The 14,418-nt window shown below is 52.2% G+C and overlaps 1 protein-coding gene across 1 annotated transcript; it reads right to left on the reverse strand.

Moving 5' to 3' along the window:
* Positions 1-1,244: 1,244 nt before the first annotated feature.
* cdnf (cerebral dopamine neurotrophic factor) lies at positions 1,245-14,376 on the reverse strand. The gene is made up of 4 exons (XM_055653520.1): positions 14,190-14,376; positions 6,349-6,476; positions 4,570-4,711; positions 1,245-1,530 (listed from the first exon to the last, which is right to left on the reverse strand). Exons 1-4 carry the CDS (start codon positions 14,374-14,376, stop codon positions 1,346-1,348), a joined length of 642 nt encoding a protein of 213 aa, XP_055509495.1. The 3' UTR covers positions 1,245-1,345.
* Positions 14,377-14,418: the final 42 nt, after the last annotated feature.

Consider the following 14,418-nt stretch of genomic DNA (forward strand, 5'->3'; position numbering starts at 1 on the left):
GGTGGGCCAAATTGCCTAATTCTGCTCCTAGAAGTTATGAACGTGGATATTTCTTCAGAAGGGTCCCGACCTGAAACATCATCTATGCATGTTCTCCAGAGATGCTGCTTGACCTACTGAGTTTCTCTGGAATCTTAATGCTATCGATAAAGACTTTCTAAAATAATTCTGGTTTAAGTAGAACTAAAAATACATATTCCATAAATTGTGGATCAATGATCAGTATTTAAAATGCGTGCCGCAAATCCCTTTGTGGTATTCTTGTCTCCAAGGATTCAGGCAAGGGTTTCAATGTGGTTCTGAGCAAATGCTTTGAACCAAGATCAGACACAAAACGCTGGAGTAACTCAGCGTGTCACTCCCTCCCAGGGTGTCGACCCGAAACGTCGCCCATTCCTTCTCTCCAGAGATGCCGCCTGTCCCGCTGAGTTACTCCAGCGTTCCGTGTCTATCTTCGATTTAAACGGGCATCTGCAGTTCTTTCCTACTAACCTGTACACCTGTGGAGTGTGGGAGGTTGATTTGTGTGATGGTCTGGGCTGCGTCCACAAATCGCTGCGATTGTTTGCGGGGCTGTTTGTAAGATGATGACATTTCGCTGCGTAAAGACACCGTTGAAGCATTTCCCCGTGGTTCTGCCTCTGCCCAGTCCTTTACCCCCTCTCCCTCTGCCAGACAAGATGCTGCTTCACACTTCAAAGTAGGGGCGGAAATCCCTTTTAAAACATGGGGGGGACACACAATGGTGCCCGACGTCTGGGATGGGGGGGCCAGCAACCTACGGCTTATGGGCCGGATCCGGCCCCTAACCCCAAATCATCTGGCCCGCAGGCGGTTTTTTTTCAATTTGTTTCCGCAACCTGGCCGTTACAGCCAGTCCCGGGGCAGGTGAGCTGACCTGGGCCCTACAGCCAGTCCCGGGGCAGGCCAGCTGACCTGGGCATTACAGCCAGTCCCGGGCTGCTAGATTCTAGGAGCTGGCGGCCTCCAACTGGAATCGACCTTGAGGGCTCCAGTGGTAGAGCCTGTGGACTCACCAGCACGGAGCTGCTGACTGCGGAGGCTGTGGTGACGCTGCGGCTGCAACTCAATTTCGGTTTTGCTGCGACATGTCTCACAAAACATTGGGGGGGTTTGTCCCCCACCTCTCAACACATGGGGAGAATAGACCCTCCCCCCCCCAGGATTTCTCCCCATGTAAACTACCCAGCAACTTAACTCTTCAGTAAGTGTATACGCATGAATTAATCACAAATGTTTCTTTATGGTCTGCCATGACATTTGAATAAATAAATAAATAAATAACGGTGGACTATAGCTTTTAAAAACAAATGTGGCCATTACTCTACAGTTCGGAGTTGAGGTCGATGGGTTGCGACTGGTAGAGAGGGGCCAATTCCAGGATTAAATTGATGAATTCTATTTTCTCCGCACAAGCCAAGCACTTCTCTCCCCAGTTGTCGAGGATCCTCTTCAGGTCGGCAACACGTAGTCTGGAGAGATCGGCTTTGTTCAAGTTCAGCTTCTTGCCTGTGTGGGGCAACAAACACAAAGAGTTACTCCAGCATCTTGTGTCTGCCTTCGGTTTAACCCAGCACCTGTAGCTCTGTCTAACACAAGGGGCACGACAGGTTGAGTGGCCTTGGCTTGTCATTGTCACCTCATTAGGTCACGTCATGTACGTCATGTTGTTACTTGTGGGCAGAGCAACAAGGCAAATTCCTTGTATGTGAATACTTGGCCAATAAACTTACTTACTTACAAAGTTTATCACCAGGTTCAGTACGGTGGCGCAGCTGTAGAGTTGCTGCCTCACGGCGCCAGAGACCCGGGTTCCATCCTGACTACGGCTAGTCAGTTTAGAGATACAGCGCGGAAACAGGCCACTTTGGCCCACTGAGTCCGTGCCGACCAGCGATCCCCGCACACTAACACTATCCTACACACACTAGGGACAATTTGACATTTATACCAGGCCAATTAACCTACACACCTGCACGTCTTTGGAGTGTGGGAGGAAACTGAAGATCTCGGAGAAAACCCACGCAGGTCACGGGGAGAACGTGCAAACTCCATACAGACAGAACCCATAGTCGAGATGGAACCCGGGTCTCCGGCACTGTAAGGCAGCAATTAAATGTGGAGTGCCGCCCTTGGTGCTGTCTGTGTGGTGTTTGTACGTTCTCCCCGTGACCTGCGTGGGTTTTCTCCTGGTGCGCTGGTCCCCCAACGCAATATTCCCCCACTCACGCATAGCCCCCAACTGCACAGGCACGGCTCATTCCCCTTCATCCCCAGCACTCCCTCGCCTCCTCCCCTCTCCCACCTCTCCTTTTCCCTACCCTCAGTCACTCCCTCCCTCCATAACTTCTCTCCTCTCCCAACCCTCCTCCTCTCTCTCCCTCTATCCCCCACTCACCTCCCCCCCCCCCCCCCCCTCACCTCCCCCTCTGCCCACCTCTCCCTCTATAGATAGAGGCAAGAGCCAGAAAACTCTCTTGTTTTGATATGGTTGGCTGAGAATTGACTGCTGGCCAGAACATTGGATGCCAGGGGGCACCTTCGAGGTGAAGGGGCCCCTATGTAACAACTGGGCTACAAGCCATACTGAATGGTGAGTGGATATTACCACCAGCTCCTGCTGGGAGCTGGCAACTGAGAGGTGTTTCAGGGCCCGGGAACACGAGGTCTGGATCCACTACACAGGTGACATTATTTTCTTGGAAACTTTTGTTTCTGCCACAAACCTGAAGCGGGCAGCTGTAATTCAGCCGCAGTCCCAAGCATGAGGCAACTTCACAAAGTCCTTTCTCTAAAGTTAAATATTATTCACTGTTGTTGATCTCGCTTCCCAGATTTAATGTGAGACAGCACAGTGGTGCAGAGGGTAGAACTGCTGCCTCACGGCGCCAGAGACCCGAGTTCGATCCTGACCTTGGACGCTGTCTGTGTGGAGTTTGCACGTTCTCCCCGTGACCTGCTTGGGTTTTCTCCGGGTGCTCCGGTTTCCTCCCACATCCCAAAGACGTGCAGGTTCACCTAGTGTGCTAGAAGTGGATGAGAATGTGGGATAACATAGAACTAGTGTGATCAGGTGATCGATGGTCAGCATGGACTCAGTGGGTCGAAGGGCCTGTTTCCATGCTGAATCTTTCACTCTCTTTGCCAACACAGCCTACATTCGAGCGGGTGTACTCTGCAGCTAGTTACCTCAGCACAGAATCAGTAGGAATTTGAAGGTAGACAAAAATACTGGAGAAACTCAGCGGGTGAGGCAGCATCTATGGAGAGAAGGAATAGGCGACATTTCGGGTCGAGACCCGGAAAGCATCTATGGAGCGAAGGAATAGGCGACGTTTTGGGTCGAGACCCTTCTCTAGACTGATGTTGGGGGGGAAGGGGACTGGTGGGAAAAAGGAAGAGGCGGAGACAGCAAGGACTAGGGAGATCTGGGAAGGGGATGTCATCATTCTTTAGGTAACGGGGGTTCCCCTCTTCCATTATAGCTGAGGTTCCTCTATATCCCGCAGCTCTGCTCTTGCTCCCCATCCCCCCACACGAAACAAGGACAGAGTCCCCCTTGTCTTCACCTTCCACCCCATTAGCTGTGACATACAACATATAATCCTCCGACATTTTCGCCACCTCCAACGGGATCCCACCACTGGCCACATCTTCCCATCTCCTCCTCTGTCGGCTTTCCGCACAGACCGTTCCCTCCGTAACTCCCTGGTCAATTTGTCCCTTCCCACCCAAACCATCCCCTCCCCTGGTACTTCCCCTTGCAACCGCAGGAAATGCCACACTTGTCGCTTTACCTCCCCCCTCGACTCCATTCAAGGACCCAAACAGTCTTTCCAGGTGCGGCAGAGGTTCACCTGCACCTCCTCCAACCTCATCTACTGCATCCGCTGCTCTAGGTGTCAGCTGCTCTACATCGGCGAGACCAAGCGCAGGCTTGGCGATCTCTTCGCCCAACACCTCCGCTCGGTCCGCATTAACCAACCTGATCTCCCGGTGGCTCAGCACTTCAACTCCCTCTCCCATTCCAAATCCGACCTTTCTGTCCTGGGCCTCCTCCATGGTCAGAGTGAGTCCCAGCGCAAATTGGAGGAGCAGCACCTCATATTCCGCTTGGGCAGTTTACACCCCAGCGGTATGAACATTGACTTCTCTAAGTGCAGGTAGTCCTTGCTTTCTCCCTCCTTCCCCTCCCCTTCCCAGCTCCCCCACAGCCCACTGTCTCCGCCTCTTCCTTTCTTCCCCCCCCCCCCCTCACCGACATCAGTCTGAAGAAGGGTCTCGATCAGAAATGCCACCTATTCCTTCGCTCCATAGATGCTGCCTCACCCGCTGAGTTCCTACAGCATTTTTGTCTACCTTCGTTTTTTCCAGCATCTGCAGTTCTTTCTTGTACAGTAGGAATGTGAACCTGACCGAGTACTGGTGTAAGTGCTGAGACACGGGGAACCAGGAGCCGTAATCTTGTGGAAGCACACAACTCAAAAAGTCAGACCAACATTCACCGCGACACACACACGATGGAGTAATTACATATACTTGTACTACCGTATTTGAGTTCACATATTTGGCCATCTCTCATGTTCAGCTTCTCACAGATCTTTGGTACGGGGACATGCGCGCTCATCGGACGAGCAACTTCATTAACTATTTTAGTTGCAGCGTCGCTTGTAGCTCCAATATAGTAGCACTGGTTCAAGAGAAAGATTATACGTGTTAGTGCATGCTGTGGATAGGTTTAGAGATACAGCGCGGAAACAGGCCCTTCGGCTGACCGCGTCTGCACCGACCAGCGATCACCGCACACTAACACCAGGGACAATTTACATTTATACCAAGCCAATTAGCCTACAAACCTGTACGTCTGTGGAGTGTGGGAGCAACCGAATAGATCGGAGAAAACCCACGTGGTCACGGGGAGAACGGACAAACTCCACGCAGGCAGCACCCGTGTCTCCGGCGCTGAAGGCAGCAACTCTACACTGCGCCACCGTGCCTTTACAGCAATATTCTGCCACGTAACAGAGATAGGTTTATACAGATTCTTATCCTGTCTGAAGAAGTGTCCTGACCCGAAATGTCACCGGCCCATCCCCTCCACAGATGCTGCCTGACCCGCTGAGTTCCTCCACCACTTGGTGTTATGCTCACGATTCCAGCATCTGCCGTCCCTTATGCCTGCAAATTATGATAACAGCTGCTTTCAAAGCTACTCCAGCACTTTGTCTTTTTAAAAATAAACCAGCATCTGCAGTTCCTGGTTTCTCCAGAACTCAAGCTCTGCTCTAACTAGCATGGAGTATAATTCTATGTACTCTACTTGCTTTTACGAAGGAGCTGATCCTTTTAACCCACCTTATCCATCTGTCCTGCTGCCTTACGGATCTGTGGACTGCAGATGCTGGTTTACAACAAAGGTGTGTACTGAAGATAAGACATAAAACGCTGGAGTGGCTCAGCCGGTCAGGCAGCATCTCTGGAGAAAAGGAATTGGTGAATTTCGAATCTGAGGAAGGATTTTGACCTGAAACGTCACCCATTCCTTTTCTCCAGAGATGCTGCCCTGACCCGCTGAGTTACTCCAGCACTCTGTGAAACGTCACCTATCCACGTTCTCCACAGATGCTGCCTGACCCGCTGAGTTACTCCAGTATTTTGTGTCTATGTTCAGTACACCACAGTGTCTCTGTTCCTCCACTCACCTCTATTTCAAACCTTGCCTCCCCAACTTCACCATCTCACTTCTCAGGATCCAATTTCATTTGTCATTTTCTACTCATTTGATCAATCATTTTCATCTTCCTACAGTGCAAAGCTTTCCTCAACACTGTTAACAAGGTGTCCATTCTTGTGCGGCATGGTGGAGCAGCGGGTAGTGCTGCTGCCTCACAGCGCCAGAGGCCCGGGTTCCATCCTGACTACGGGTGCTGTCTGGATGGAGTTTGTGCGTTCTTCCTGTGACCTGCGTGGGTTTTCTCCGGGTGCTCCGGTTTCCTCCCACACTCCAAAGACGTGCAGGTTTGTCGGTTAATTGGCTTCTGTAAAATTGTAAATAACCCCTAGTGTGTAGGATGTGAAACTGTGAACTGTTGTATGGGTGATCGCTGGTCGGCGCGGACTCGGTGGGCCGAAGGGCCTGTCTCCGTGCAGTATCTCTAAACTAAACATTGTAAATCTTCCCTAGTGTGTAGGATAGTGTTAGTGGGAAGGTCAGGTTTTATCATTTGTATCTCTTAATTAAACTCTAATACACCTAATCTTGCCCTTTTCCACCCCCCGACCTATTGTGCAAATGTGAAACGCGCTCGCTCGCTCGCTCACACTCACCAGTCGATTCTCCTTGCCCTTGGTGTGCTCACACATTAGCAGCAGTTCCCTTGCCACCATTTCAGGGGTCAGTTCCACATCCTGAGCTTTCAGATACTTGTAAAATCTCTCCAGAAATCCAAGGCACACTGAGAGGCGAGAGTTGGCGAGAGTGTAAATCAGTTTTTGAAGAAAAACAACCAACATGAAAAGGTTACAAGAAATGGACATTGTCAGAAACTACCCTCAAAAATAATTACAAAATCTAAATTAAGTCGCAGCAGCAGACACTTTTCACATTGCTACTTCATGCTAAGGGATGAAAGATCCTGTGCCATGCAAGATGCCAATCAACAATACAACTTGATGTTTAAGAAGGAACTGCAGATGCTGGAAAATCGAAGGTAGACAAAAGTGCTGGAGAAACTCAAGGGGCTTGGCTTTGGTAACATTGTAAATTGTCCCCAGTGTGTGCAGGATAGTGCTAGTTTACGAGGCGCGGGCTCGGTGGGCCGAAGGGCCTGTTTCCACGCTGTATCTCTAAATTAAACTAAAAACGTTGCCAACTGCTCTGGAGAGTCACGATATACAGGGCTGTGCCACAGGGTTCCAGCAATTCCCACAGAAACTAATTACTCAGTAAGTCCACGGTTTCCATATCTGTTTTGCTTTTGCATTTAATTAGTAATCTGCCCTGATCTTCCCAATGTCTTTAAACCTGCTCATGAAAGTCATGTGACTGTGCTCTAGGTAAAATATTATCTATTCCAGCGGAATCTCAGCCTTTTAAACTCAGCAGGCACTTTAATTACGTTTATAGCAAAGCGTTTAAAACCAAAGAAAATTAAAAATGTAACTGATAAGATAAATGCTGAAGTAGACACAAATTGTTCAAACTAAGCAAAATAGCAGTGATTTGCCTGACTCGAGGGAGGCTTGGTGTGGGGTGTGGAGCGATTCAGGAATGCAGGTTCATAAGACATTGGTGTTTAAGAAGGAGTTGCAGATGCTGGAAAATCGAAGGTAGACAAAAATGCTGGAGTAACTCAGCAGGTGTAGCAGCATCTATGGAGCGAAGGAAATAGGCAACGTTACGGGCCGAAACCCTTCTTCAGACTCAGTCTGCATCCAGTCTGAAGAAAGGTTTCATCCAGAAACGTTGCCTATTTCCTTCGCTCCATAGATGCTGCTGCACCCGCTGAGTTTCTCCAGCATTTTTGTCTACTTTATAAGACATTGGAGTTGCTTTGTCAGAATGGAGATTCCAAAGCAACGCAGTTTAGGGTCTGACGTGGTTTAGGAATTATTTCCATTTGATAGATTTGCAGTCAAGCCAATAATCGACTGAGAATTACAGGTAGACAAAAATGCTGGAGAAACTCAGCAGGTGAGGCAGCATCTATGGAGCAAAGGAATGGGTGACATTTCGGGTCGAGACCCGGAAAGCATCTATGGAGTGAAGGAATAGGCGACGTTTCGCACCATAGGTGCTGCCTCCCCTGCTGAGTATCTCCAGCATTTTTGCCTACCTATTATTTATTGTTATGTGCATTAACAAATTGATATTTGAACTAAAATACACAGACATTTTCCTGTAGTAAACTCAGGAAAGGATTAAGTCTGTGGTGAATCTGTGGAATTCATTGCCACAAACGGCTGTGGAGGTCGTCAATGGGTATTTTAAAGGCAGAGGTTGACAGATTCTTGATTAGTACGGGTGTCAGGGGTTATGGGGAGATGGCAGGAGAATGGGGTTGAGAGGGAGAGATAGATCAGCCATGATTGAATGGCAGAGTAGACTTGAAGGGCCGAATGGCCTAATTCTCCTCCTAGAACTTATAAATGCAGGACAGGGGCGGCCAGCAGTGGTGGCGCCAGAGACCAGGGTTCGATCCTGACTCCAGGTGCTATTTGTATGGGGTTTGTATGGAGTTCGCATGTTCTCTCCGTGACCGCGTGGGGTTTCTCCCGGTGCTCCGGTTTCCCCCCCACATGCCAAAGGCGTACAGGGTTAGAGGTTGATTGGCTTCTGTAATCCGCTGCAACACTGTGCTGCCCGGACATTTCAGAGGTTCACAGAATCTCACTGGTTCCCCATTTTCTTTCTTCCTCCTTTCACATTTAGTGGGGTTACATCTGTCACCCTCCCACCAGTAGGTTGCAGTGCTATGAAAGATGAATCATCCATCCATTACCCTGCTAACCTTGTAAGTGTAATGCTCAAGAACTCTATACACACCCAGCACACAACACTCAACCAGTGTCTAACATCCCAACAACAGGTGCAGAAAATGGGCACTCGTCTGCATGCACAACCTATACAAGATGCTTGCCTACATTTTTCTGATCTACAACATCTGTACATTAATGCCAAACAACTGAGATGTAAAATTAATAAATTGTAGACACAAGGAACTGCAGATGCTGCAATCATGCTTGGATCACAAAATGCTGGAATAACCCTGAGGAAAGTTCCCAACCTGAAACATCATCCCTATCCATGTTCTCCACAGATGCTGCCTGACCCGCTGAGTTACTCCAGCACTCTGTGAAACGTCACCTATCCATGTTCTCCACAGATGCTGCCTGACCCGCTGTGTTACTCCAGCACTCTGTGAAACGTCACCTATCCATGTTCTCCACAGATGCTGCCTGACCCGCTGAGTTACTCCAGCACTGTGTGAAACGTCACCTATCCATGTTCTCCACAGATGCTGCCTGACCCGCTGAGTTACACCAACACTTTGTGTTCTCTGTAAAGTTGAAAATGTCCTGCTTTCAGTATATGACCTGACAAATTTACCTTTCAATATCAGGCTACTTTCTGACCAACAATTTAGAGGGCAAAAAAACAATCTTGAACAGAGCATAACAATGAACGTGTAGGAAGGAACTGCAGATGCTGGTTTAAACCGAAGATAGACGCAAAAAGCTGGAGAAACTCAGCCGAACAGGCAGCATCTCTGGAGAGAAGGAACGGGTGACGTATCTGGTCGAGAGGGAAGCAGAGTCTCGACCTGAAACATTACCTATCCCTTCTCTCCATAGATGCTACCTGTCCTGCTGAGTTACTCCAGCTTTTTGGGGCTATCTTCACAGTAAACAATGAACACATTCCAAACATAGACAATTATACAGGGTGGGGGTTTAGCTCAGAACTGCAGCATAGACACAACTGCAAATGAATACCAAACAGAATTTGGATGATACCATTTGGAGCAACAACCATCATTTTGTTTTTTTAGTAAGCAAGACTTTGCAAACACACTCACCATGTACAATCAAAGTTACAATGCATCACTTGCTGCATGCCAGCCAATCTTCATCAACGTTGCTGCTTGTTTGCTAAACGTGCTTCAAATCAAACAAGTTTAGAACAGTTATTCGGGTAAGACGGCAACAAGCAAATCTCGCAGTGTTAGCGTTAGGTACATTCCACTGGTACAAAGTAATCTTGTGCAGTAGATTTAATTTGTCATTTCAGGTCATTTTCCACCTCAAGACATACAACAATTGATATTTTAAAGTCATCCTGAACAGACTTAACCCAAACGCTCGTTTTTAACTGACCAATACATAGTACATTCATTTATTATTTTCACTTTAAAGCTTGCGTAAAAAGCATAAAAATGAAAACATGCACTCTCAAACATTAACAACTTATTTTACACTAACTCCCAACATCATATATGAGATATTAAGTTGGCAGCAAAATTCCTTCATCATTTTATCAGCATTGTTGACTCAACATGCCCGCTTCAGGAAACGTTAACAAGCTTGAGGGCCTGAGCTGCAGGGAGTGGTTGGGCAAGCAAGAAATGTATTCCTTACAGCGCAGGAGGATGGGGGGTGATCTTGTAGAGGTGTACAAAGTCAAGAGGGGAAGAGATAGGATGAATACCCAGTAGAGGAAAATTAAGAACCAGAGGTTTAAGGTGAGAGGGGAAAGGTTTAATAGGAACCCGATAGGCAACTTTTTCACACATAGGGTGGTGGGTAGATGGAACGAGCCGCCAGACTGAAGGGTCTGACGAAGGGTCTCGACCCAAATAGTCACTTAAAAGAGTCTGAAAAGGGTCTCAACCCGAAACGTCACCTATTCCTTTGCTCCATAGATGCTGCCTCACCCGCTGGGTTTCTCCAGCATTTCTATCTGCCAGAGGAGGTAGTTGAGGCAGGTGCTATAACATTTAAAAGAGAATTGGACAGGTGCATGGAAAAGGAAGGTTTAGAGGGATATGGGTGAAATGTGAGACTAGTGTAGAGGGAGCATCTTGGTCAGCATGGACTAGTTGGGCCGAAGGGCCAGATTCCATGCTAAATGACACTAAGCTTTGGCTGTTAATTTTCCTATCAATGAATTAGGAAATATTATTACACTACAGCCACCTTGGCTGCAGCATTAAGAGTAAAACCAAGACTGAGAGAGTATGGGGTGGGGAAGTAAAACAGTAAGTGAGCTGGTATTTGTATTTAGTCTTGCAAACTGAACCAAAATATGTGACATATTTCTATTGGGATGATTGACAGTTCTTTCAAAATGTAGACAATGTTTTAATGCAGAAAAGGCGTTAGTGCATATTCATGTTTACATATTCTTTTGTGCTGCTGCAAATAAGAATTTCATTGTTCTATCGGGAACATATAATAAAATACTCTTGACTTAATCAAGATATCCAGAGGTTCAGAACTGGCTGTGTCAGAAGGAACTGCAGATGCTGGTTTAAACCATAGATACAAAAGGCTGGAGGGGATCTTATTGAAACATATAAGATTATTAAGGGTTTGGACACGCTGGAGGCAGGAAACATGTTCCCGATGTTGGGGGAGTCCAGAACCAGGGGCCACAGTTTAAGAATAAGGGGTAAGCCATTTAGAACGGAGACGAGGAAACACTTTTTCACGCAGAGAATTGTGAGTCTGTGGAATTCTCTGCCTCAGAGGGCGGTGGAGGCCGGTTCTCTGGATACTTTCAAGAGCGAGCTAGATGGAGCTCTTAAAGATAGCGGAGTCAGGGGATATGGGGAGAGTTACTCCAGCTTTTTGTGTTTATCTTCAGTTCAGAACTAGCTTACTGATGGAAGACATTGGGTTGTGATGGAGGCCAATTCAAGGACACTGGATGTTTTCAAGAGTTAGATATAGCTCTTCGAGCTAACAGAATCAAGGGATATGTGGAAAAAGCAGGAACGGGGTACTGATTTTGGATGATCAGCCATGACCATAATGAATGGTGGTGCTGGCTCGAAGGGACAAATGACCTACTCCTGCACCTAGTGTCTATGTTTCTATGGAAGGGTGCCATTCTGGCTGGAGGTCTGAAGTTCTGCAGGGAAGAGGTTGGGAGGGGAGATAAGGGGGATGGGGAGGAATTCGCTGGATGTTTTCAAGAGAGTTAGATTTAGCTCTCAGGGCTAACGGAGTCAAGGGATACGGGGAAGAAAGCAGGAGCGGGGTACTGATTGGGGGTGATCAGCCATTTTCATATTGAATGGTGGTGCTGACTGGAAGGGCCGAATGGACTCCTCCTGTACCTATTGTCTATGTGATAGGAGGGGATGAGGAGGGGGGCTGAGAAGTGCAGAGGGAAGGGGGAAGAGAGGGGGAGGGGGAAGAGAGGGAAGGGGGGGGCAAGAGAGGGAAGGGGGGGCAAGAGAGGGAAGGGGGGGCAAGGAGAGGGAAGGGGGGGGCAAGAGAGGGGAAGGGGGGGCAAGAGAGGGAAGGGGGGCAAGAGAGGGAAGGGGGGGGAGAGAGGGGAGGGGGGGGAAGAGAGGGAGGGGGGGGAGCGGGAGGGGGAAGAAGAGGGGGGGGGGGGGAGGGGGGAAGGAGGGGGGGGGGGAAGGGAAGGGGGGGGAGAGGGAAGGGGGGGGGAGAGGGAAGGGGGGGAGAGGGAATGGGGGGGGAGCGGGGGAAGGGGGGGGAGAGGGAAGGGGGGGGAGAGGGAAGGGGGGAGAGAGGGAAGGGGGGGAGAGGGAGGGAAGGGGGGGGGGAGAGGGAAGGGGGGGGGAGAGGGAAGGGGGGGAGAGGGGGGGGGGAAGAGAGGGAAGGGGGGACGGGAAAGGGAGGGAAGGGGGGAAGAGAGGGAAGGGGGGGGGGGGAGAGAGGGAGGGGGGGGAAAGAGAGGGGAGGGGGGGGGGGAAGAGAGGGAAGGGGGGGGGAGAGAGGGAGGGGGGGAAGAGAGAGGGGAAGAGAGGGAGGGGGGGGACAAGAGAGGGAAGGGGGGAAAAGAGAGGAAGGGGGGGAAGGGGGGAAGAGAGGGGGAAGGGGGGAGAGGGGGAAGGGGGGGCAAGAGAGGGGAGGAGGAGGAGGGGGAGGAGGAGGCGGGGGAGAGAGGGGAAGGGGGGGAAGAGAGGGGGAAGGGGGGGGAAGAGAGGGAAGGGGGGGAAAGAGGGAAGGGGGGGAAAGAGAGGGAAGGGGAAGAGAGGGTGGGGGAAGAGAGGGAGGGGGGGGGAAGAGAGGGAGGGGGGGAAGAGAGGGGGAGGGGGGGGGGAGAGGGAAGGGGGGAGGGGGAGGGGGAGGGGCGGGGGAGGGGGTGGGTGGGGGGGGAGGGAGAGGGAGGGGGAGAGCGGGAGGAGGAGGGAGGGACGGGGGGGGGGGGAGAGGGGAGGGAGGGGAGAGAGAGCGGGGGGGGGGGGGGGGGGGGGGGGGGAGGGGGGGGGGGGGGGGGGGAGAGGGGGGGGGGGGGGGGGGGGGGGGGGGGGGGGGGGCACATGGTGGATTCTGAGGGGAATTCAAGGGATTTGAGATGTGTGAGGGGGGGATGGGGGGGGGGTGAGGGGGGGGGGGGGGGGAGGGGGGGAGGGGAGGGGGGGGGGTAGGAGGGGGGGGGGGGGAGGAGGGAGAAGGGAAGAGAGGGAGGGGGGGGGAAGGAGAGGGGGGGGGGAGGAGAGGGGGGGGGGAAGAGAGGGAAGGGGGGGGGAAGAGAGGGAAGGGGGGGAAGAGAGGGAAGGGGGGGAAGAGAGGGAAGGGGGGGAAGAGAGGGAAGGGGGGGGGGGGAAGAGAGGGAAGGGGGGGGGGAAGAGAGGGGAAGGGGGGGGAAAGAGAGGGAAGGGGGGGAAAGAGAGGGAAGGGGGGGGGAAGAGAGGGGAAGGGGGGGGGGAGGAGAGAGGGAAGGGGGGGGGAGAGAGGGAAGGGGGGGGAGGGAGAGGGGGAGGGGGGAAGAGAGGGAAGGGGGGGGGGAGAGGGAGAGGGGGAGGGAGGGGGGAGAGAGGGGGGGGGGGGAAGAGGGAGAGAGGGGGGAGGGGAGAGGGGAAGGGGGGGGGAGAGAGGGGAAGGGGGAAAAAGAGAGGGGAAGGGGGGGGAGAGGGAGGGGGGGAGGAGAGGGGGGGGAAGAGAGGGAAGGGGGGGAAGAGAGGGAAGGGGGGGGGGGGGGGGGAGAGATGGAGGGGGGGGGAAGAGAGGGAGGGGGGAAAGAGAGGGGGGGAGAGAGGAGGGAGGGGAGGAGGAGGGGGGGGGAGGGAGAGGGAGGGAGAGGGAGGGGGAGAGGAGGGAGGGGGGGGAAGAGAGGGAGGGGGGGAGAGAGGGAGGGGGAAGAGAGGGAGGGGGGGGAAGAGAGGGAGGTGGGGGGGAAGAGAGGGAGGTGGGGGGGAAGAGAGGGAGGTGGGGGGGGAGGGAAGAGAGGGAAGGGAGGGAGGGGGGGAAGAGAGGGAGGGGGGGGGGAAGAGAGGGAGGGGGGGCAAGAAAAAATGCATTCGTTGTCTCTGTACTGTACACTGACAATGACAATTAAATTGAATCTGAATCTGAAGGGAGGGGGAGGGGAGGGGGAGGGGGTTTCTACTCCCAGGCCCAGCGGGTAACCGGCCCCGGTCTCCCCCACAGCACGGGCCGTTGCCGCCGCCGTTGCCGCCGCCGCCGCTCACCTTCACACGGCCCCAGGCCTCCCCCTCGGCCTCCACACGTGAAGCCGGAGCCGTGCCCGAGCGGCAGCACCAGGAGCTGCAGGAGGAGGAGGAGAGCGGGGGCCCCAGCGGCCAGGCCGCGCCGCCATGAGTGTGGAGGGGGGGGGGGGCGGGGCCGCGGGAACACCCGCCCCCGTCGCTCACCCATTGGCGCGGACCCGCTCAACCCCCCTCTCTATTGGCGGAAGGA

The sequence above is a fragment of the Leucoraja erinacea genome, chromosome 22 (genome assembly GCF_028641065.1).
Source record: "Leucoraja erinacea ecotype New England chromosome 22, Leri_hhj_1, whole genome shotgun sequence".
Classification (NCBI taxonomy): Eukaryota; Metazoa; Chordata; class Chondrichthyes; order Rajiformes; family Rajidae; genus Leucoraja; species Leucoraja erinaceus.